The sequence below is a fragment of the Ceratotherium simum genome, chromosome 1 (assembly GCF_057802395.1).
Source record: "Ceratotherium simum simum isolate JZ-2026a chromosome 1, ASM5780239v1, whole genome shotgun sequence".
NCBI lineage: Eukaryota > Metazoa > Chordata > Mammalia > Perissodactyla > Rhinocerotidae > Ceratotherium > Ceratotherium simum.
In genome coordinates this window covers 63354129-63376619 of record NC_141900.1, presented here as the reverse complement: position 1 = coordinate 63376619, position 22491 = coordinate 63354129, and the positions used below count along the sequence as shown (strand labels likewise).

The window sequence follows — 22491 nt, the reverse complement described above, 5'->3', positions numbered from 1 at the left end:
TATATAATTCACTTTTTTCTGAATCACTCTCCCTTTAACCTTCTCTCTACATTGGACCCTGCTTTAAGGAGGATTTTCAGAACAGTTCCACACTATATAAATTGCACTGCTAGGAGTTCAGAGACCTGAGTTCCCATCTTGGCTTCTCTTCCAACTCAATTTCCCTGTCTTTTTAGCTTTCTAACATTTGGTTTTGAGGATCAGATGAGATGATAGAGGAGAAAGAGTGAACAAACACAAGGGCTCAGAGCACACTGTTCCTTTCATGAAGGGCATTAAGTAATGATTAAGTGATAAATTTTCAATATAGTTTATGTATGATTTGATTGATAAATATTAAACTATATTTTCTTTTTCTGGAGTTCTAACACAAAATTATGAGGATATGAGAATCTGTAGTTTACTGTTCGTATTCACCCTCAAAGTTCACGTTTGGCATCAGATGGAAGAGTGACATTGGTCAGGATGAACACAGTTGTCCTTCATTTTCTATTTCTCCTTCTTAGCAAGTATCCTGCAATGTCATTTTTGGAATCTCATCTTGCTGGAAGAACCTGCTACTGTGGGTTAAGAAGTACCCATCATTTTCTTCTTGAGAAAGGTAAGCCGATATCTTGGATTTTCCAGGGAAAATCTCATTTCAAATAGTGCAGTTTTTCCCATAAATATACTTATCTATGGAGAGACTTCTGCTCCGATTTCCGGGTCAGGAATTATGGTCATTGTATTGGTCTGAACCTCGGTAGAGATGATCCATTAAAGCCAGTTCAAAGGCAATTCTGTGTCGAGGAGGCTGGGAGGAGGATATTCTCAGTTCATCCATTTCCGGCGCATACATTCACTACCTTGGGGAGTTTTCTGAGAAACATTTTCACACTTAGAAATTACAAGTGGCAAGGGAGCCTCATTTACACAAGATGACAGAGATTCTACAACATCCATCATGCAACTAGCCTCTTATTCCCAGCTAGGAAAAATAATTGCTTGACTAACTTATTTTCACAACCACATGCTATCTCAGTTTATCCTTGTTTTAAGAAAACAACCTGGACAACACAGGCCTGGGAGGGAAAATTCACTTAATTGCATTTAGAAGGAAACACTGCTTGAGTCCTTTATGGTCCTATCCTGATCCTTCAGCACCAGCTTCTGCCTCTCCAAGTGATAATTAAGCAGTAGAAGTTGGCTGTGTGATCTCAGGCAACAGCTTTTGTGTGTGTGTGTGTGTGTGTGTGTGTGTGTGTGTGTGAGGAAGAGTAGCCCTGAGCTAACATCTGTTGCCAATCCTCCTCTTTTTGCTGAGGAAGATTGGCCCTGGGCTAACATCCGTGCCCATCTTCCTCTACTTTATATGGGGCGCTGCCACAGCATGGCTTGACAAGCGGTGCTTCGGTCAACGTCCGGGATCCAGACCTGCGAACCCCGTGCCGCCGAAGCCAAGAGCGCAAACTTAACTGCTAGGCCACCGGGCCGACTCCATTAGGCAACAGCTTTTAAATAGGGTCTAGATTTAAATGAAGGTGCCACCCCTGTGTGGGGCTTTGAAAGAGAGCTAAGTGTGTCATGTGCAGTGCCTGCCCATCTCAGGTAGGCTGCGGTTGGGGTTGATGCCTTCAGAATGAACAAATGGCCAACTTGTTTGCTAGTTCTGTTGGAATGCCTTTACTTTGGGCCTTCCTTTTGAATGGGCTACCATGTAATGCTTGTATTTTCTTAATATAACTGTTATTGGTTGGAGGGGAGTTATTTACAATGTATTGAGAACTATTTTAATGGGAATGTAATCCTAATTATAAACCTCGCTTTACCTTCCCAGAAAAGAGCCACAAGGGTCAAGTAAAGTGAGGGAGATTTCGCGTCAATCCAAATCACCCCAGTGATGTCCAAGCTTGGTTAGATGTTTTCACTGGCTTTGCCCCTCGCCATTCTTTGAGCGCTCCTTTCAGGCTGGGACTATTGGGAAGACTATCTTCCTGGAAAGAGGGGGGGCATGGCTTTCAGTTAAGGCTGCACAAGTGATGGGATCTCCCGACTTGAAGTACTTCTTCCGATGCTGTGATTAAAGTCTACATAACTGCCACCCATTTAATACCCAGGCAATGGGGGTTCGGCAGTAAAAAAGGTGCAGACCATACTCTGAAGGTGTCTTAAAATTATCCTGTGTTACAGATGGATAGGCCTTTTTAGCTTACAAAGCCCTTTGCCATACATTATCTCATTTAATTCTCAAACTATGAAGAAGGCAAAGTAAGGATTATTATCCTCATTTTCAAGATAAAGAAACAGATATCGAGTGTTCCAGGGACTTGTAAAGTGTCACACAGTTGGGGCTAGAACCCAAGGTTTTTGTCTCTACAACAGCCAGTCTACTTTCCACCCCACCCCAGGAACTCAGAAATGGGGAGGGCTTTTCTGAGTAGCCTGCAAGTTTATTGGGCACACTCTGCTGGCATGGCTGCAGGAGTACATGGTGCGGGTACAGCAAATCCGATAGGACGAGAGTTCATCTGTGTTTTATTAGAGAGAATCCCTGGGTAAAAATTGCTGCTGATGGTGATATAATCTTATTATCCATATACCTGTAATTGCTTTTCGCTTCTTAAAGACTTTATGGTGGCCTTTCACTACGTATGTCTCAACCAGCAGCTTGGCCACAATCTTCCCCTTCACCCAAAGCTGTGATTGCGGCCATCAGTAGTGGAAGTGAAGCACTGGGACCAAAGAGGTGAGAGATCATTAGGAACACAAAGTGTGGGTCTTCACCAGGGGTTTCCAACTCCAACGTGAAGGCTGGGGGGGTGCGGTAAAGTCAGTGGGTGAAATGCACCAGGTGGGGCAAACGGCGAGCTGGAGAATGTGTGTTCCTTCTAAAAGGGCATCTGGTGCTCAGTGCCAGCTGATGGTGGCCATGTTTCTAATCAAATCTAGGGTTGCCAGATCGTGAGGTGTTTTTTCAAGAGAATCTGGAAATCTAGAATTTTATGTAAATTCTCCTGATTAGATTACAAGATAATAACAGCTAATTCAAACATTTTTAAACCTCTGTGGGTCAAACACATACAAACAAACAATCCTTGTGAGTCTCTTTTGCAACCTCTGGTATTTATAATTGTAAGTAAATAGTATATTTTTAGGAGAAATACACCAAGACACAGAGATGTAGTTAGAAGCATCTTTATTACCAGCAGGATCCTGCATCTTTTCCACTGTTGTGAAGAGTACAGGAAGACAGAAGGATTAACAAACTGCTGGAGACAGGGTATATACAGAGATTCCAAATGATCACTTTTAGGCAGATTTGTTAAAATATCCACCTTTCTACCTTTGAACAATAGTCTTCACCTTTTCCCATGTCCATCACCTGGTGGATGAGGCCCTCATGTAAAACCTTTCCATGGCACCCACAGACTGCAGGCTGGGGCAGGGGTTATATATAGGTTCCTGCTCACGAGCTCACCCCACATCTTTCCCTCCCATCCAAGAAAGCGTATGGGGGCCAAGCAAGTGAGAATGCTAAAAATATAGGAATGGCCTTCCATTGACCTTAATTAATTTTTTAAAAAGTAAATTCATCACAAATGTTGGTGTTTTACCTATCATTAGTAATGGTTCACTTGTGACACAACTCACATACATCAAGACAACAGGGTTGAGAACTGTTTTAAAAGATAACAATAAATAAGATATATTGCTAAGCTTCCCAGATAGACCAGCATTCTCTACCTCTGGTGTTTTCAGCCAAGGTATGGTTGGCTGAGTTGACTTGCCCAGTTCATGTATTCACCTTGAGGGTATTAGTTACAAAGATCTTAGAAATGTCACCACAAACACTTGGACTCTCGAGATAGGATAAGAGAAAAAGTCCATGTTCTCCAAAGCAATCAGTGAATTTGAACCCAAACATTCTCACCTCCCTAACTGGTAACAGGGAGCCCACACTTGAACTGGTGTTTGGATAATGTTAAGCCAAGTCCTGCCCAGCAGCATAAGCCAAGAAATAAAAGATCCCCATCTTATCCATGTTCTTTGCTTCATTAATTGATCTAGCAGATGCAGAAACTAAACACTAAAGTTTTCCCTGTTACCTCCTAATTTAGGATGATCTGCTTCCTTTCCACTGCATTGGAAAATGAAAATTCAAGAGGTGAGAATAGAAACCAGATTCAAGGAAGAAGAGAGACAAAGAGGTGACTGGCAATCTGATACAGCGTGTCTCCTGGGGAAAAGGTGCATGGATCTTAAGGCAGACAATGACAAAATGAGAGCAGAAACAAGTCTATTTTCTTCTAGGTCACCATAGGGAACCAATCTAGCCTATTTACAAGCGGTCCTAGGGGAAATCTCTTTAAATAGCTATCTTGTCACCATCCTTTTCGTCATCTTCCATGATCATTTTGGGTCTCTCGTCCGTGAGCAGTGTCACACCTGCAAAACAAAGCACAGATCTGCAATTAAATGCCTCTAATTAAAATATTAGACAACCTCACAGCATAGACACAGTACACAGGAGCATGGCAACACATAAACCTTTAGTGTATGCAAAACTAACTGCTAAAGGTGCCAACAGAGAGAGAGGGAGTTTGGTGGCCTCATTTGGCCTTCCCAGAGGAGTTGTGGCTCAGTGAGGACACCACTCTGGTTACAAGTGGACGCTCAGCCTGGGAGTTAGAGGGAACCGTCACCCGCTTCTCTACGTTCTGCTGCTCAGCTCGCAGCACAGTGAGATGGAAAGCATACGGACTTTGGACTCCAACTGCTCACTCCACCACTCAATCTGCATTGGGTCACTTAATGCCTTCACACCTAAATTTTCTCCTATGTAAAATGAGGGCACTAATGCTTGTATAAAGGGTCATTGTGACAATGAAATAAGAAGTATGTAGCAATGCTTAACATAGCGAGCAAATAAAAGTCAACTTTTCCTTCCCTTCACAATTGGCTAGTTTATTTTCCCTTCAAAAAGAGCTGATAAGCCTCATGGAGTCAAATTTAAACACCTTGTACTAACATCTGGGGAAAATATTGAGCTGAGGCTCTGAACATGCCATTTCTAAATGTCAGTACTGGTAGGTGATAAAGTTTACGTGGTTCAGAGAAAAATGAGAAAATAAGGAAAGTGCAGTGAGATTTTCATACAGCTCTATGGCTACAATTTAAAAAGTTGTTCTTTACTTTGAGATGATTCTTTTTCTTCTTGGGGGTTTAAAATATCTTTTTTTTGTGTGTGTGTGTGTGTGTGAGGAGGACCAGCCCTGAGCTAACATCCAATGCCAATCCTCCTCTTTTTTGCTGAGGAAGACTGGCCCTGGGCTAACATCTGTGCCCATCTTCCTCTACTTTATATGGGACGCCGCCACAGCATGGCTTAACAAGTGGTGCGTCGGTGAGCACCCGGGATCTGAACCGGCGAACCCCGGGCCGCTGCAGCTGAGTGTGCGCACTTAACCGCTTGCGCCACCGGGCCAGCCTCAAAATATAGTTTTTTTAAACGAAATTTTAGGGACGTTAGATGGTTGTTTTTAGCATCCTTACTATGCAAAATTAAAAGTTGCTATCCCTAAGGCTCCACAATATTTTGTTTTTAAAAGTTTACTGGTATGTGAAATTCAAAAGCCTAAGCACAGTTTTCTGGACTCATCAGCCCAGAAAAGACCATCCAAGGACTTCTGGGTGCTTCTGCTTATTCTGTGAATTGTGAAGTAGGGTCATTTTAATAAAAAGACAAAGAAAGCTCTGATTCAGGGCCAGGCCTCCACGATTTCTGTCATCCCACTCCAGCCAGCCAGGTTTACTTCCCCACCACTGTCTCATACGCCTCCCACCCTCCTCATAATTAGAGACCTTTCAGCTCATGAAGCATTTCATAAAGATCTAAACTTGAGGGAGGAAAGCTGTGCACCACAAGAGGCCTTTCTACAACACTGGCCTCCATTCAACAGTGGCGAATTAATGAAAACTGTGTGTTGATCTTAATGACTATTCATTTGATTCAGTTCCTAGTTTGTTCATATGGGTTCTTTACCAATTAGCTGATATTTATTGGAGGAGAAAAACAATTTCAAGAGTCTGGCTGAAACTAAGGCTTTTGCATAAATCACTCATAAAACACAGTGGGAGATATTTTCTCTTATACCAGCTGTATAAAAGTTTGGATTTTTGTTTGGAATTAAGGCTATCATGGTAAGAGAACATAGAGTTAGTTATGCTGAGCCCCTAAACTTTCCATCCTACCTTCTTTGATATCTTTTCACATTAATCCCAATTTGGATTGATTCAAAGTGGATAAGAGTCTTTAAATTCCCAGATCTGGGAATTTCTGGTTATTTTGAGTATCCTTGAAACCTAGTCATATGAGCATCTGGGCAAAAATAAATAAATAAATAAATAAAATTCCTGGGATTCAGGGAAGGGAGGAGCCTGTTTAATCATCAAGGTCAGCCATTCCCAAAGTGTGCTAGGGACGCAGGAGATAATTTCAAGTGGAAAGTGAACTAGTGTTTCTATTAGTACAGTTAAGCATTAATTTAATGTTTTATAATGAAAAAATATATGGTAGCTCTTCAAAATCTTGATTTCATGATCATTGCTTAGGATGAGGCTTACATCAGTAGTGTCTATGTGTCATCACTGTATTCTTATTCTTGATGCTTCATTTTGTTGGCTTTGGTCACTTGAAGATGAACAAGGTTTAATAAACACTGGTCTGTCTGGTTTAACCCAGTCCTGATCCTCATGCTCTCCTGTGGGGAGCAGACGTGTATCGTTGAAGGAATGCACTGTAAGGCCAGAAAGCTTTCCTTTAGTGGTCATTCAACTTTGAGCAGGTCACTTAACTTATCTGAACCTCAGTTTTTTCATCTCTAAAACTGTAGAAAAAATAATTTGATTCTCCCACAGAGGGTGATACTGCTAGATAGATTTAGGCCAACATTCTTTTATGCTTCAGCCACGTCTTTCATGAACCTCTGTTAAAGCACTTTTCACATCACAGGAATCATGGGACAGTACATTTTTCTCCCCTACTGAACTGTGAGGTTCTCAAAGGATATTCTAACATCCAGCGTAGGACTTGGAATACAGGAGGGATTTAGGAAATATCAGTTCCTTCCCTTCTACTCTCTATGTATGAGAGTTTAGGGAACTTGGCTGCTTGTTGGAACTTTGTGTGTTTTTAAGGCCCAAGATGTCAGTCCAAGGTCTCTAAGAGGCAACTAGCCTTGCAGCAAGCTGTTTGAGGCCATGAATACCCACCCACAGCACCGTCTAAAGCTGGTGGTCACCTGTGTTGCAGATGTGTGCCTCTGATCTAAGGGAGCCAGTGTGAAGACACCACCTCTCCTGGTAAACCACACTAGAGAGAATGCTCTATTCCCAGCAGGACAGAAGAAGTGTCACTTTCAAAAGACAAATCAATCTCCTTTCTACAAGTACAGTATTGAGATTTGATCCCCAAATGTTCATAGCTCATAGACCAATTTTCTGGAAGGCTTCTCTGCAATGCTTCTAGCCTCGTTATTCCTTACTTTCCCTGGTTTCTTTTGCCACGGACCTCAACTAAAGACTTCTTTTTCTTTTAAGCAGGTCTAGGCTACTCAGATCTGACCAATCACAACCCGGTGCTCCCTGCCATGCAGTCATCAAGATGGGGGGCCCTGGTAACTGCAGGCCAAGTTGGGAGCAAACCTTGGACTGGCAAGAAAGCCTACGAGACTCCTCACTGAGGAGTTGTCTGGCAGTTGGAACCTGTCAAGTAAGCTCATTAACCTAGGGGAATGAAGGTAGTTAGCAAGAGATTTAGAAGGGAGAGCAAATCCTTGTCCAGTCTTCACTTGCCAAAGGCTAATGAGAGGAGATGTCTCTGGAGTGCATTTCTCTATGTGTTTCTCTCAACACTCTTATTAGAACCAATGTGAGTCTCTCTGAACATCTGCTGAAGGCTCTATCCTTATCAGCTTAACTAGCATTTCGATTACTGCCAAATATTTAGATACTAAAAGGCTCTTCAAAAATAAAGTGCTTCAGCTAATATGCCAATAAAAATTAGAATCATAGAACACTATCTATAATTGCAAATACTCACAACACAGAGATTTGCTGATTCAAGGAATTCCATAACGTGTATAGAGTCTATGGATATACAGACCCCCTCTCCAGCTCTGTGTAACTTTGCACTGTTTGATAAACATTTTTTATTCAACCGGGAAGCTGCTCACTTAGGATGTAGATGTTGGGATGTAGGCAGTATCCATTGCCAGATAAACAGAGCTCAACATTTTAGGAAGTTCCTTGAATTAGCAGGTTTATGTGGAGAGGTAAAACACTGTGGCTAGGAAAATTCTCACGTTCAGAAATGGTTTGACTTATCTCAAAGAATATAAGTTTGAACAGAGAATGGAGGGGAACTAACATTTACTGAGGACTTTCAATAAGCCAGGAACTGTGCTAAGTGCTTTATATACTTTATTTAATAGTGTTAACAATCCTGGAAGACAGATTTTATGGTCTTCCTTTCAGAGATCAATGGAACGAAGGAGGCTCTTGTAGTTTGCGTTAATTGCCCAGAGTCACAAAGTTAGAATGGAGCAGAACCAGAGATCAAACCTAGACCTTTCTGTCTCCAAAATCCACGTTCAACACTGTGTATTAAGGTGATTATCTGCCCATAAATATTTTTGTTCCTCTACCAAGTCTTCCCCTAAAAGGACTTCAATAAAAGCAAACCCAAGAATGGGTGGAAAATAATCAGTCTCCTAATGCAGAACTTGGAACTGCAGAATTGTGATGGCCAAATACAATATCAAATCAACAGATGCTTATTGAGCACTGCTATACAGAAGAGACTGGACTAGACATCAAGGTCAATACCACAGCATATGGCAATCACAGGCCAGTTCTCATGAACTTATCAAACAAGTCGTTGATGTGAGTCAATTTAAATAACAGCTACAATAACAGCAACAAGAACAATAAGGACAATACCAAAAGAGATGACACAGTCTTGGTATTTGCATGCTCATGTCTAACACACAGTTCAGAATAGAAATGATTCATTTGGGACTTGGAGGGGTCTGTCAGCAGAGACTGTGAGATGACTGAGTCTTGAAAAGTAATTGGAACCCAGACAGAGGCAGAGCTTGGGGGAAGTTTGTGATGGGTTGGAGGATCAGTGTATGTAGGAATGTATGTAACCTATGAGAAACACCACTGAGGCAGGTTCAGACCCTCCCAACTGGTCCTTGATCCATTTCTCCAAAGAAGTGCCTCCTCTTGCTCTAGGCCTCCTTGCCTGCCTCTGCTCCTCAGAAGTCAGTGACCCTGTCTGCACTCCTGACTGCCTTTCCATGATGTCTTCTACTGAGCTGTCTTTCAATTTTTTTTCTTTATTAAATGAAATAATGGGGAAACACGGTTTTATAATGACAACCAAATCTCATCTCCTCCCAAAAGTGTCCCTTCTGGATTGTTATAATGCTAAAAGTCCAACTAAAGCATAGTACAATGAAAAACTGCCCACAGGTGAGACAGACCTAGATTAGAGCCCCAGCTCTGCCATGTAATAGTGTTTGACCTTGAGTATAATTTGATTCATTCACCTATCCATCTAATCATCCCATCATCGATCTAAGCATTTAGCCAATCAGCCATCCATCCATCAATTTCATCCACCCAAGACTTTAAAGTGGCTAAGTTACTTAAATTCTCTCTTCGTTTCTTTATCTGTAAAGAGAGATAATAGCTACTTTATTGTATTATTCAATTGATTTTTAAAAATTCACAAGACATGCCAAGCTCAATACCTAACATTTAATAGAGTCTCAATAAACATTAACACATTTTCTTCTCTACCACTCCCCCGCCAACTATGTATATAAAACACACACAAACACACACATACTGCCTTATACTCTAAGCACGAATGTACATGTCTTATTCTCCAATTTGCACATAAAATTCTCAGGGACAAGATTATACCTCACACACTGCCTTTTTGGTCTGATTTGGCACATGGTACGATAGCTATCATTATTTCTGCATCTCTCTCCTTCTCTCTTTCTCTTGTTTTGAGGATTTGGTCAATATATCCAGGTGTCTCGGGAGAGTCAGCCATCAGCCATAGGATGCATGAATCATGGAAGATTGGAGAAGAGGGTATTTCAACTCTTCTCAAGGACCCACTGACGTTTCTACTTCATTGGCTCAGTGAATTTGACCAGTTCTGCTGAAGCATGAGTAATGCTCTGACCCTCTCCCATCTCCAAGTCAGCCCCAGGGGAAGTTCCAACGAAGGTAAACCTGAAAGGCAGCAGTAAATGCTGCTCCTCCCGAGAGCACTTCTGTGCGGCACAGATTGCTGGGCCAGGATGAAGGCCACGCCCGCGGCACCTCCAGATGGTAAGACTCTTGACCTCTTCCCATCACCCCCTGCAAATGCCCTGCACCAGCTCTTTTACCTGCTGCAAAAGGGGATGTATGCAGGGCAGGTGTGTCTTTTCTCCTTGGCTTCTTCTGTTCCAGGTCAGTGTTATGAAGAGAGGGACTCATTTTGCCCTTTGGATGTCTCTCTTGGACATCATATCTTTTAATTAAATGTTCTGAAAACACACCTGCATGGTTAGGGGAACAGAGGGAGAAACAGGGTCAAATCCATATATTCTAATACACAAGACTGTGCATCCATATTTGCACATATACCTGGTGATGGTAGTCAATATATCTTTTCAAACTTATTTTAATAAAAGCAGTTTCTGTCTTTATAATAAAAATTAGTATCTATTGAGGCTACACTAGAGAACATCCTCTATGCAAAGGGTATTATAGGCCTGATTTCATTTTAGCCTCACAAAACCTTGAGGAATTTAATATTACTACCACCATCACATATCTGAGGATAGTGAGACAAAGCGATGCACCCACAGTAACGCAGCTTACAGGTGTCAGAGCCAGGAATTGAGCCCAGGTTTGTCTGCCTCCAGACTCCATCTTCGTCAGGGTGATAGACGATTTGCTCTTCCAAAAGCCACGTGCTGTATTCTTCAATGACTTAATTAGTTCTCTATCTCCACCCATCTGCCTTCTCACTTCTCTTCTACACGTGAAATTTTTCTCCATCATTTACAAACTCTCTAAAAACAGTCTCTTCTACAAAACTTTCCACAATTCACGGGCCCAGACTGAGCTCCTGGGGTCCTTATCTAAGGACCTCCATTATCATGTTACTTCTTACTGCATATTTCACCTATATATATGCTTCTGTAATTTCTTATAAAACTAAAAGTTCCTTCCTAGAAAGCTCTGTGTTCTATTTGTTTTGTATCCCTCTGAGGGGGTTGTGAGTAGAGAGAACATTACATAAATGGCCTGGAGGGAAGGAGAAAAGGAAATAAGACAAAACAAAACTTTTGGGAACAAGAGAGTGTCACATGCCACATGCAAGGCTGTTATAGAGACATGTTAGCTGTTCACCAAACCTGTCCGCTTTTCTCCTGAGCACACAGCTGGGCTATGTCAGCCTCCCTCGCAGTCAGGTGAGGCCTGTGACTGAAGGAACGGATGTGTGCCACTGGCAGGCCTGCCAACCCTTCAGTCTGTCTCCCCTCCCCTGATGATGGGATGCTGGATGTCGATGACGCTCATGGTGACATTGGAAGCCATGTGCTAATGATGCCCCAACCTCCATCAGTCTGAGTCCCTGAATGACTGTTTCTAGCAGAGCCTACCTCCCTTACCCCCAACTTCCCCTGTTGGTGAGTGAAAAATAAACTTGTTTTATGTCACTAATATTTTGGAATTGATCTGTTACAGCAGCTGGCCGTATTGTAACTAAGACAGATGTAGAGATTGTACCAATGATTAAAAAACATGCAAATATTTAAGGAAAAAGTTGTCAGACCACTGTGATTCAGTGACAAGTGGTTCCCCTTAGAGAGGTGCACACTGACCTCCCCTTCATTACCTGGTATAAAAGGCGGGATGTGCAGGGCTGGCGTATCTTTTCTCCTTGGTTTTTTTTGTTCTGACTCAACGTTCAGCGTGACCTGTGCATTTTTTCCCTTTCTTGGCTGCTTTTTGAGATCACAGTCCTTAATGAACTGGTCTGAAAGATCATCTGATTTTGACAGGATGCAAAGAACAAAGAATCTGACATGAGTAAGGGTCAGTGACAAACTAGTTGGTTTCCAATTACACCTGATAGTAGGGGCAGAAGAACCTGGTCTGAAAAAGAAAAGTATTTATTTATTTTGGTCCCTTCTACAGAGGACTTTAGTAGCTTTGCATGAATACATGTAATAAAAAGGAAGACTAGAATTCTGTAAAACTCCAAATGAAGAGAACTCAAATGGGATGGATAAGCAAGGCAAAGAGGAACTTCAATATATAGTTAGGAAAGCCACAGAGCGAGTGTGAGTTAAATTTCTGATGGGAGAACACGTTCTCTGTGCTAAATGCTCCTTCAATTCCCTTCAGTCAAGGCTTGCTTCCTTTGGAGACCCCAAGGACCAGTTTAGAGCCTTACGCTCTCTTCAGTCTTGTAGTAAGGTTCTCGGTAAATTCCTCACCCGCTAGCCAAGTCACACTGATGATTCACACTTGCTCTTCAGCAGTGGTCTTCTCACTGTCCCCTGGCTTTGCAATTCTGTTTACCATCCTAATCCAGGTCCTGTTGTCTGCTTATTTATCTCTTTCCTTTCCTCAGGCCCCTGCATCACCTCAGCAGAGCTTTTGAAGCCTAGATTCTACATCATGTCCCTCAGATGTTATTATATGTAATTAATTCGATCTGATCACTCCTTGCCCATTGAAGTACTTTCTCTGCTCCCTCTCACTCCTGTATGCTTTTGTTTATGTTGCTCTCCTTTGAGCTTCTCTGCTATTGTTCTGGCACTTGGTCATTCTGTAATGATTTATCTCCTGCTCTAGACAGTGCCTGCTTGAGGATTATATCCTCTTACTAGTTTTATTCTTGATCACCTCTCTCTCCAATAAATGCACATTGAATGGGTGAGTGAGTGGAGTTAGACTGATGTGAGTTCAAACCCTGATTCTGTCACTTGTTAGTTCTGAGAACTTAGGCTTTAATTTCTAGGAACTATAATATGCTCTCAGCTTTTAAAGCGGGGATAATATTAAATCAGTGTGTATGTGTGTATGAGAGACAAAGAGATAGAACTAAATTTGTTAATGTTGGTAAAGCACTTGATACATTTGATATATGTCAGATCCTCAAAAAATGTCCACTCTGGCCATTGCTCACCAGCTAACACCTCCCACAAGGCCCAGAGGAAAGACCCCTGCCCCATGTTTGTAAGTCTTTTTTTACTAACCCCAGTCTTAGGTGTCCTTTCTCATTTTCTGAATATCCACAGCATTTTTGTTCATGTAACACCTTTGAAAGATGATGTAATTATTATTCCCACATATGCCTCTCTGCCCTCTTAGATAACAGGTAGCTCCTCTTTTATCTCCTTAGAGCCAATTAATAAATATTTGTTGAATGTATGCTTGAACAAATAAATTCAAACATATTATGTACAAGGAGCTATTCTGTTAGGGTTCAAAGAAGCCACAAGGCAATGAAGCTATTTGTCTTCTCTGGAAACTCACTACGGCCTGGATACAGTCTGGCTAGGTCTATAACTATGAAGGAATTCGGGGAAATTCAGAGATTAACTGGAACTTTCCCACTACTTCCTTTCTTCATCCCTCCCTCCTTCTTTCCTTGCTTTCTTTCTCTCTTTCTTTTTTTAAATGAAAATATTCAGGTCAATTTCTTTAAAACAGTGGGGATTAAGTGTGTCAAACCTTTTCACTTCAGTTTTGTGAATCTAGACATAGCCTGTGTCATTCATTAATTTATTTAGTCAACAAGTGTTGATTAAGTTCCTACTATATGCCAGGCATTGAGCTATAGATTCTAGGAACAAAAAGGCAAGTAAGAAATGATTCTTGCTTTCAAGTTGCTAATGGTCTGTTGGACTTTATGTCTGAATGATCCTTTGTTTTAGAAAACTCAATGTGCATGAGGAATCTACCATCATAAATATTTAGTAATCATACATCACTATGCCTGCATTATCAAAAGATCACTATGCATAATCAAAAAAATAAAATAGCATCATTCTCTTCAGTCTTATTTAATAGTAATAAATATTCTCTTTCACCTAAAGGATTTTAATAATTCCACCCAATCATTTCAATTTACCAAACATTTATTGAGATCATACTATGTGTAAGGCATTGGACTGTATGCTTTTAAGTTTACACACACACATAAAAAGGAGGTGAGAAGGGGACTTTAGTGAGTACCACTAAATCACTAGGTGATTTCACATCATCCTAGTGTGTGGGATGGACCCACATCTTTTCTGATTTGTCAATGCCTGTGTTTTACCACTTGTTAAATATTCATATCATCTCTGAACACATTATCTCATTTAGTTCTATCACCAAGCCCACAAGGAAGGTATACTATTATCCTCAATCTGCAGATAAGGACACTGAGGTGTAGAAGGCCTGCTAAAAGGCTGAAGGTTATACTGCAGGCAGATTGTGGGATCAGGATTAAACCCAGGACCTTGGGACTACCCAGGCATTAAGGTATCTTAATGCCTGCCCCAAAAAAGCAATTATAAAAATTTGTTACCACATAGCACGGTTAATTTCTCCCCATATTATACATCCCATAAACATTTGTTGAATGAATGAATGTTGCTCAGAATGGGTTCTGCCCAGCTGAGGGTTCTCTGGAGGTACAGGCTGGATATGGACCAATCATGGGTCACCGTTCGACCCCAGGATGCGACTCAGTGCACAGTACAGAGAGCAAAACATTTGCTTCAATTTTGACTTTTACTTCAGTTGCACTTTTTCCCATTCTTGGAGAAATCTCAAACATAAAATATCTTGATGGCAAATGGGGAGAGAGGAGAGGCGGGTGGGGGAGGGAGTCATAACCAGGCAAGACATAAACAAAGGCTATGAATATGCAAAAGGCCCATCCATCAAAAGTCTGAGTGTCTCATTTTTAGAAATGGGTAGAGGCAGAAATGTTTCTGGTATTTTCATTACAAAGGTTATGCAAAAGTCAGTTCTGGAAAGGAAACAGATTGACAATAAAGCAGGAAAAGGCTATTTAAAATTCTGTCTTGATAGGCAAAGAGAGATATTTGAAATATTTTATTGCCACCGCACACAGGGTGTGAGTGTGCCGGGAAATACTGGAAACACGCTACAGTGCCACATTCCATTTATTGCCTCAAAAATGCTCTGCCTGGGACTCGGTCAGACCCAAAAAAGAGGACAATGCCTTTTCTCTCTTTTTTAACTCTAATGAACTTCTCTCCAGTGCTTCAGCTAATTTTACATGGCAGAGCCCACAGACCCATGGCTATTTGCCTGTCCATCTGGTGTTGGCTGTCACCAGAAGGCACAAACTATCAGGTTTCAGGGAAACTCCCTCTGACTTGTCTGCAAACCGCACGGCAGAGACACCCTCTTTCTGACTTCCACTGCTGCCATTCACTCTGAAGCATTTACCTAAGTGGTTGCAACAAGGGTCAAGCTTGTCCAGTCCGTCTTCCGAGAGCTCCAGTGGCTGCATTTGCTCAGTGGACATCATCAAAGGAGGGTTGGTGGGTGTATTTTTCCTCCACCACTACAGAAGAATAAGAAACAAGTCCATTAGTGTGTACATTCATACATTTACTACATAGGTATATTTATTGATCACTTACCAATTCAATTCTATTTTTTAAGTTTGCTTCTTATACCTAGCTACTAGAAACTCTAACTTAAGATTTAAGCCAAAATAAATGAACCACACACACACACACACACACACACGCACATGGATTTGTTGTATTTGTTATGTATCAAATGTTCAATATCTGCCCTCTCTCAGAAGCACTGTAGGAGTTTCAGAGTGAACACTTGTCAAGTCTGAATCAGAAATGAGTTAGCTAAGAGTTACTGAAAATCTTGATTAAACTTTGTCTATATTTTCTCTGTTGAGTTCTGCAAAGTAGCATTATGCCTATTTTACAGATGAGGGAACCGAGGATCAGAAAATCTAAATTATTTAGTCCTACATCTATTAAATAGCCAAGCCTGGATCCAAATACAGTTTGGCAGACTTCTGTTAGATACTCAAGACTTTTAAAAGAGTTAATCCTCTGAACCCAGTCTGGATCAGGCTTCTGGTTTTCTACCATTACATGCTGTAATCATAAAGTAATAGACTTCCTCCCTACCCATATTACAATAGTGGTAGAGATGCAGTAGGAAAAAAATCTAGGTCTTGAAATGGATCTTTATTATTTTCTCCCTAGAGATTTCTGACATCAGAGTAAGTCTGTTTCCCCTTCCCTTCCCTCATCCCCCGTCTTTCCTAGACCACAAATCCATTGAACTTTTCAGAGCTATTAGTTATAGTCATTGTCCAGGAGGAGTGGAAATCCAGAATGGACATGTGTCAGGTCTGAATGAGAAATGCATTAGTTGAGATTTATAGGAAATTTTCATTACAGTCTGCCTAAGTTCTGTTTCCTTTGGATAATTTATTACTCATGTCCTACCATAGCAAGAATGGTTGGAGAGGAATTAGATTAAAATGACCCAACTGATCCTCTTTTCTTGAGAATCCTGGATCACTGGCATGCAGATGAACGCACAGACCAATTGTGTTAACATTTCAAGCTCAGAGAATTAGTTCAACTTAGTCGTCTTCTGAGGAATCAGCCAGTTTTCTCCGGGAAGACTGGAGGGCCTCTCCCCCTACAAGCTGAGATCATTGCATAGCAGATGGAGCCATTAACGGATTACTTGAGCCTAGCTTTTAGTGTCACTCTGAGCAGACTGATTGTACTGAGTGACTTCAGGAGAAATCAATTTAGACCATTGTTTTTAGTGTTTTTATAGGGGCTGAACACTCCCTGGGACCATAAGGAAGTGAACTGTTAACTTGGGTGGCCAGTCTCCACTGCTTGAGTGGAGAGGAAAGCTATGGGACCACCTGTGGGGATGAGTGGGCTCGGTGCTGATGTCTAGAGGCAGTTACAGCCTTGAATATGGCCTGTGCACCTACTTAACTAGTCTTCCTCTTCTTTGGGTAGAAAGTCCCGGGCCCCGTCATAGATTTTGTGTTGAAAATCATCCCATGGAAGATCTAGTCAAAACATTCATTCTTGGGGCCGGCCCAGTGGCATAGTGGTTAAGTTTGCGTGCCCTGCTTCAGTGGCCTGGGGTTTGCGGTTTCAGACATATGCACCACTCATCAAGCCACGCTGTGGCAGCGTCCCACATACAAAAGAGAGGAAGATTGGCACGGATATTAGCTCAGGGACAATCTTTCCCACCACAAAAACAAACAAAAAAACATTCATTCTTCAGAAGAGGAAACTGAGGCTCAAAGAGTTTAAAATGACCTGCCATTAGTCACACACACAAAGTCAGAGTCATCATTTGAACTCAGGCCTCCTGCCTTCTACTCCAGGTCCTAGATGGCAATAGCACCCCTCTCCTTCTCTTCAACCTGAGGTAAGCTGTTCTTTAAACTTGGATCAGATGGCTGCTTCTATGTGCTCAATAGCTGGTTACTTACTTTGAATCTGAGCTTTCAAGTCAAATAGATCTGGGTTAAATCTTGGCTCTTTAACTAAAAAGCCATATGACGTTGATGAAGTACCTACATCTCAATGATGTAAGGAGGGTAAATGGAGCCCATGTGCAATATAATCATTTTTGCCCTTTCCCTCTACAAGCTACAGCTGCTGTGACAGAATCTGCAAAGGCTGGCATCTTTGTGGTGAACCCACAGATGGCCACCCAGGGACATATGTCCCTCTCTGCCCTGCATTCTTACCTTCAGTTTTCTTATCTGTAAAATAGAGACAACAACATCTGCCTCGCAGAGTTACTGTGGAGATTAAACAGGATAGCTCTATGCTTTGCACATTGTAGGTACTGAGTAAGTGGCCGTCGTTTTTATGTAACATTGTCTATACCACACTGGATATCTGGCTAATGAAGACCAGCTGTATAACTGAAAAATTCTAAAAAAAACTCATTGAATCTTTCATTTTCATCTATATGCTGAACCATGGGAGGACCAGCCTTCATCTGAGCAAAATGGCTTTCGCAGTACTGGGCTTGAGAGAGAGGAGCCTGTCCTTGGGAGATGAGCCGTGCAAGTGTTAGAAGTCCCTGGAACAAGGTGAGGGTACCTAGTGATTAGTCACAAAACCGACACACTCTTCCTCTCAAGATAACACCTAGTGTCCACGGGGAAAACAGGACTATTTTGAATTAGTGTGATTGAAAGAACAATGGTGGTGAACTGGTGAGCGTCTGTTTGCTAGGACGCTGAGAGATGATTTTCACATTTGGGATTTTACATTACAAAAATACCCCAGGCTGGGCAGGGATGTGTTTTGCCCATGGGATTAGAAGATATTTTTTATCGTGAATGATGTGATTACGATCTTCTTGGCAGAAAATCTTCACATAAAGAAAAGAACAAGTACTTGGAGGAGAGAGATATTTGGAGTTTAGCATCGTCTTATTAACAACTGTCATTTTACCTGCCTGTTGAATGTTGTATAAGATGACCCCATTCTCTCCCCACTCTCCATTTCTATCCTCCTTGAGAAGGGGTGCTCTGACTGAGCCACTGTAAGACACAAAGACTGAACTTAGTTCAATCTAATTCCTGAACTAAGAAATGGAATATTTCTGCTTCCTCTTCCTGACTCTGCCCTCTCTTTTATTCAGTCTCCACCCAAAGCACCAGTGAAGGGACTCTGCCCTTGTCATGCTGCCCTGGGGAGGTTTCATCATCTCCCTCAGCAGCTCGCTGTAATTTGGGAACTTTCTAAAGCACCAGCTCTTTCTTTCGTATCTAAATACTGGTCCCTGGGTCTTCAGATTCCAACCAAAGGGCCAGGGCCTTCAGAGATGCTTTGGGGCTGTTTCATAAACTATTCTGTAGTACAAAGATTTGTGACACTTTACCATTCTCTTGCTGCTTATTGGTCTAGGGTGGTCTCTGAATTTTAATACTCACACAGTGACGACTTGGACCACCACTGTGATTGTTAATATCTGCCCGCCCACCCTTGCCTGAAAAGCCTGGGGCCACATGTGCTATGGAAATCAGGAGATTTTTATTACGTAACACCCCCAGGAGGGTCTCAGGAACACCACAATCACATGCATTACTTCTGCAGCAAAAACATGAACCTTTGCACTAAATGACATAAATAAAGACTACAAAAAGACTCATATCTTTTCAGGTCAGGTTTTGCTACCAAATGAATTTATGTTGAACTTAACAAGAACAAAAAACTTCTGGTTCAGAGTTTTGCAAATCTCTGAATTAGAAAATAAAGGAATGTGGGTCTGTATTCTTTTTCTCATTGTTGTTTGAGAGAATGTGGATGGTTTGGTGTAGCATGTGCTAGAGACCAAGAGATATCATTTCAAGGGTTTGAGGAGGTTTTCAGGACCCTGATGCTACATTCTTGCAACTCCCTCTTGCTAATTCTTACATTCTTTTTCACAAGGGACAAAATCTTTCTTTTCACAGAGAGACATTTGTAAATGCAAATACCACTGAGAGAGGAGAGACAGAGACAGAGACAGAGACAGAGACAGAGAGACAGAGAGAGAGAGATATTAACTGATGTCACAATACACAGGGGTTATTAATGACAAAGATCAACTTCTCTTTTGAGGACAGGAACTGAAAGGTCCTGGGCACTGGGTGCCAGGGAGGGAAGCCCACTGAGTTGCAGAAGGACAGGCAAGCCAGAGCAGCCTGCTGTAGCTGAGGACACATTTGGGGGAGCCTGCATCCGGGAGCTCACAACCAGCTCCTGTTTTAGGAGGACAGTAGCGCTATGTCTGCTGCTGAAAAAGACTGGTCCAGTTCAAGGCCAGAAGTTGGTCTGGGTACTTTGTCCTTTCTCTGAACACTGAGTAGCTTTCTCAGTTGGGGGTTAGACTTTGCAGTTTAATTCATAGATAGAAAACTCCTCACTGACTAAGCATTTGGTGCTGTGAGGCAGTATGAGGCGGAAACAAATGTTTGGTTGCTTGTACCATTCTCTAGCTGGGTGAACTTGGGAAAGCAATACGTCCTCTTGGAAATTTAGTTTCCACATCTGTAAAATGGGTATGATAGTGGCTCTTGTCTAGGGTTGTGGAGAGTATTAACAATATAGTGTGTGTAAAGCTCCCAGCCCAGATCCCGGCGCGTGCTAACACTTTAAGAAACATGAGCTGCCCTCTTTGCTCATTCAGTTCTCCCCTTGTGATTATAACACATATATCTAAATTGAACCACTGGAATCATCTCCTCGTCCCATCTCTGGCCTTTTCTGAAGCTAATGATGAGATGAGAACAATCCAAGGTACAAACCAACTGCAGAACACCCATTTCCAGGTCACGGCAACATGGTAATACTGCTTCTCAGTAGTGAGCTGACACTTAGCTTAGTCCTGCGGCATTGTAAAGAATTTCCCCTACGTAATCAGGCTTGGATTTACTTGACGGAATAAAAAGTTAGAAGGTTATGTCCACAATCCAATGCGGTGTCTGGGTCAAGTACCCTCTAGTTATGTAAAATTCATATCCTTTGTCAAATCGCTTTTTAACCTGAGGATTGAAATCAGGTCAAATAGTACCACGTTTGAAAATCAAATTTGTTCATTTAGAAGACCTCAATTTGCAGTATTCCTCCAGGAGTGACTCTTCCTTGAAGTAGGGCATGGAGAGGTTTTTTTGATAAACACACTCTCCCCAGACTTGGAAGGTAAGCCTCTCCACCCTGCTGTGTGAATATGCAGATATACCAGTGTTCATCTTGAAACTTCGCAATTTAATTTGTGAGGACTCTGGCTCTTACAGAACCCAGGACTCCACCTCCCTTGGAAAAATGACTTCAAAGTAGTGATTTTTCCTGCTCCCCATCTAGCCCCAGGTTAGCCTTGCTCCAGAAAGCAACCCAGACCCCACCCCATGCCCCTCACGCTGCCAGCTGCAGCCTTCTTTGTCCCAGCAACCACAAAGAATTTGTAACTTATTGGAAACTTGCTTTTCTCACCACAACAGTTCTTGGAGTAAAAATCCGAAGCACTTACCAATCACTGTCGGTGCCGGGATGAGAAGGCGAGAGACTGGAGGGTGTGCTTCCTTTCTGAAGCTGGGCTGGCTCCTTGGCTCCTCTGCGCAGTGGCTGCTGCTGCTGGGCTCCAGCTCCTCTTATCAAGGGACCAGCTGCCGCTGTTGCCATGGGGATGCTCTGCTTCTCAGGCGCCAGGGCAAGGGGGATGGAGAGGGAAAGAGGACTAATCTCACTGCCACTACTCCCAACTGCAATAATTGTCCATTACAAGCACACAATACACAGAGTTGTGCTTTGAGTATCTAGTGTGCAAGGCCAGAGAAATCCAGACAAACCAGCTAGATCCTTTAACCCCTATAACAACTCTGTATAGTAAGTTTTTTTCGCCTGACTTTGCAAACATGGACACTGAGGCACAGAGAGGTTAAGTGGCTTGCCCAAAACTTACCACTGCTAATTTTAACCCTCAAATCTATTTGAGTTTAAACTCAAAGTACTTTCACCCACCACTGCTGCCTCTCAGAATAGTATCACGATGAGAAGAAGAAGAATAGTGGCAATTGCTGACATCGACATGAGACTTCCCATGTGCCAAGCACACTTCCTGACACATAGCAACTCATTTAACAGCCATGACAGCCTTGCAAGATAAGCTGCTGTCTTCATGCCCATTTCACTGATGAGGAAGTTGGGGCCCAAGGTTTCACCACTAGTAAATGGTGGTAAGGCTAGGGTTTGAACTGAATAATTGAAAGCTAGAGTTCATGCTCTTAAAGTACCCCTCACTAAAGAGAGCATTTCAGAGAGAAATAGCACACAGCAAAGAAAGCAGCCCTCACTACATGGTAGAGGTGTGGTGGCCAGGAAAAGTTTGCTCCTTCAAAGGAACTAAACCAAATGTTCCAGTACGAGGAATCCACACACATTCCAGGGAAGGCTTGGGGCCAAAAAGGGGTTGAAGTAAGGGTTGGGGGGTGATGTGCTGTCAGATGGAGAGGAAGGGTGTGTGTTTTGGGTAAGCTCACTGGGGGAAACGTCCCGTGCAGGCTGGAGAAGCAGCAGTTTGTAATCACTGGTCTGGGCATCAAGAGCAGGGAGGTTAGTCTCGGGGATCAGGTAGGGATCAGCACAGACTGGAAGGGCTTGAGACCTCTGAGGGCAGCCGAGAGGCCACCCACCAATGGCACCCAAGACACGAGTTCTCACAGAAGAGGTATGAGCACCATCTATGCATGTGGTTTCCTTTCCATCCCAAGGTGGAATGCAGTGCGGATCCTGAGAAGGCCCTTGCTGGCTTCAACTACCTGGTAGTCATCGGTTTTGAGCTGGTCGATGCCTCCTTTCCACTTGCCAGCATCCCAAATAATAGGGC

General features: G+C 42.3%; 1 protein-coding gene across 1 annotated transcript; it reads right to left on the bottom strand.

Annotated features, from left to right (window-relative positions):
- Positions 1-3158: 3158 nt before the first annotated feature.
- On the bottom strand, positions 3159-21213 carry PPP1R17 (protein phosphatase 1 regulatory subunit 17). Its single transcript, XM_004418852.3, has 5 exons — positions 21136-21213; positions 15535-15652; positions 11954-12106; positions 10452-10604; positions 3159-4425 (listed from the first exon to the last, which is right to left on the bottom strand). The coding sequence occupies exons 2-5, from the start codon at positions 15614-15616 to the stop codon at positions 4346-4348; spliced, it is 468 nt and encodes a 155-aa protein (XP_004418909.1). The 5' UTR covers positions 15617-15652; positions 21136-21213; the 3' UTR covers positions 3159-4345.
- Positions 21214-22491: the final 1278 nt, after the last annotated feature.

What these genes read in the sequence shown, in the direction of transcription:
- PPP1R17 (XM_004418852.3), bottom strand. Translation starts at nt 15,616, where the DNA reads ATGATGTCCACTGAGCAAATGCAGCCACTGGAGCTCTCGGAAGACGGA. An exon ending in CATCCCGCCTTTTATACCAG is followed by an intron (nt 10,605 to 11,953) that starts GTAATGAAGGGG and finishes CTAACCATGCAG; the next exon opens with GTGTGTTTTCAGAACATTTA. An exon ending in TACATCCCCTTTTGCAGCAG is followed by an intron (nt 4,426 to 10,451) that starts GTAAAAGAGCTG and finishes TTTGTTTTGCAG; the next exon opens with GTGTGACACTGCTCACGGAC.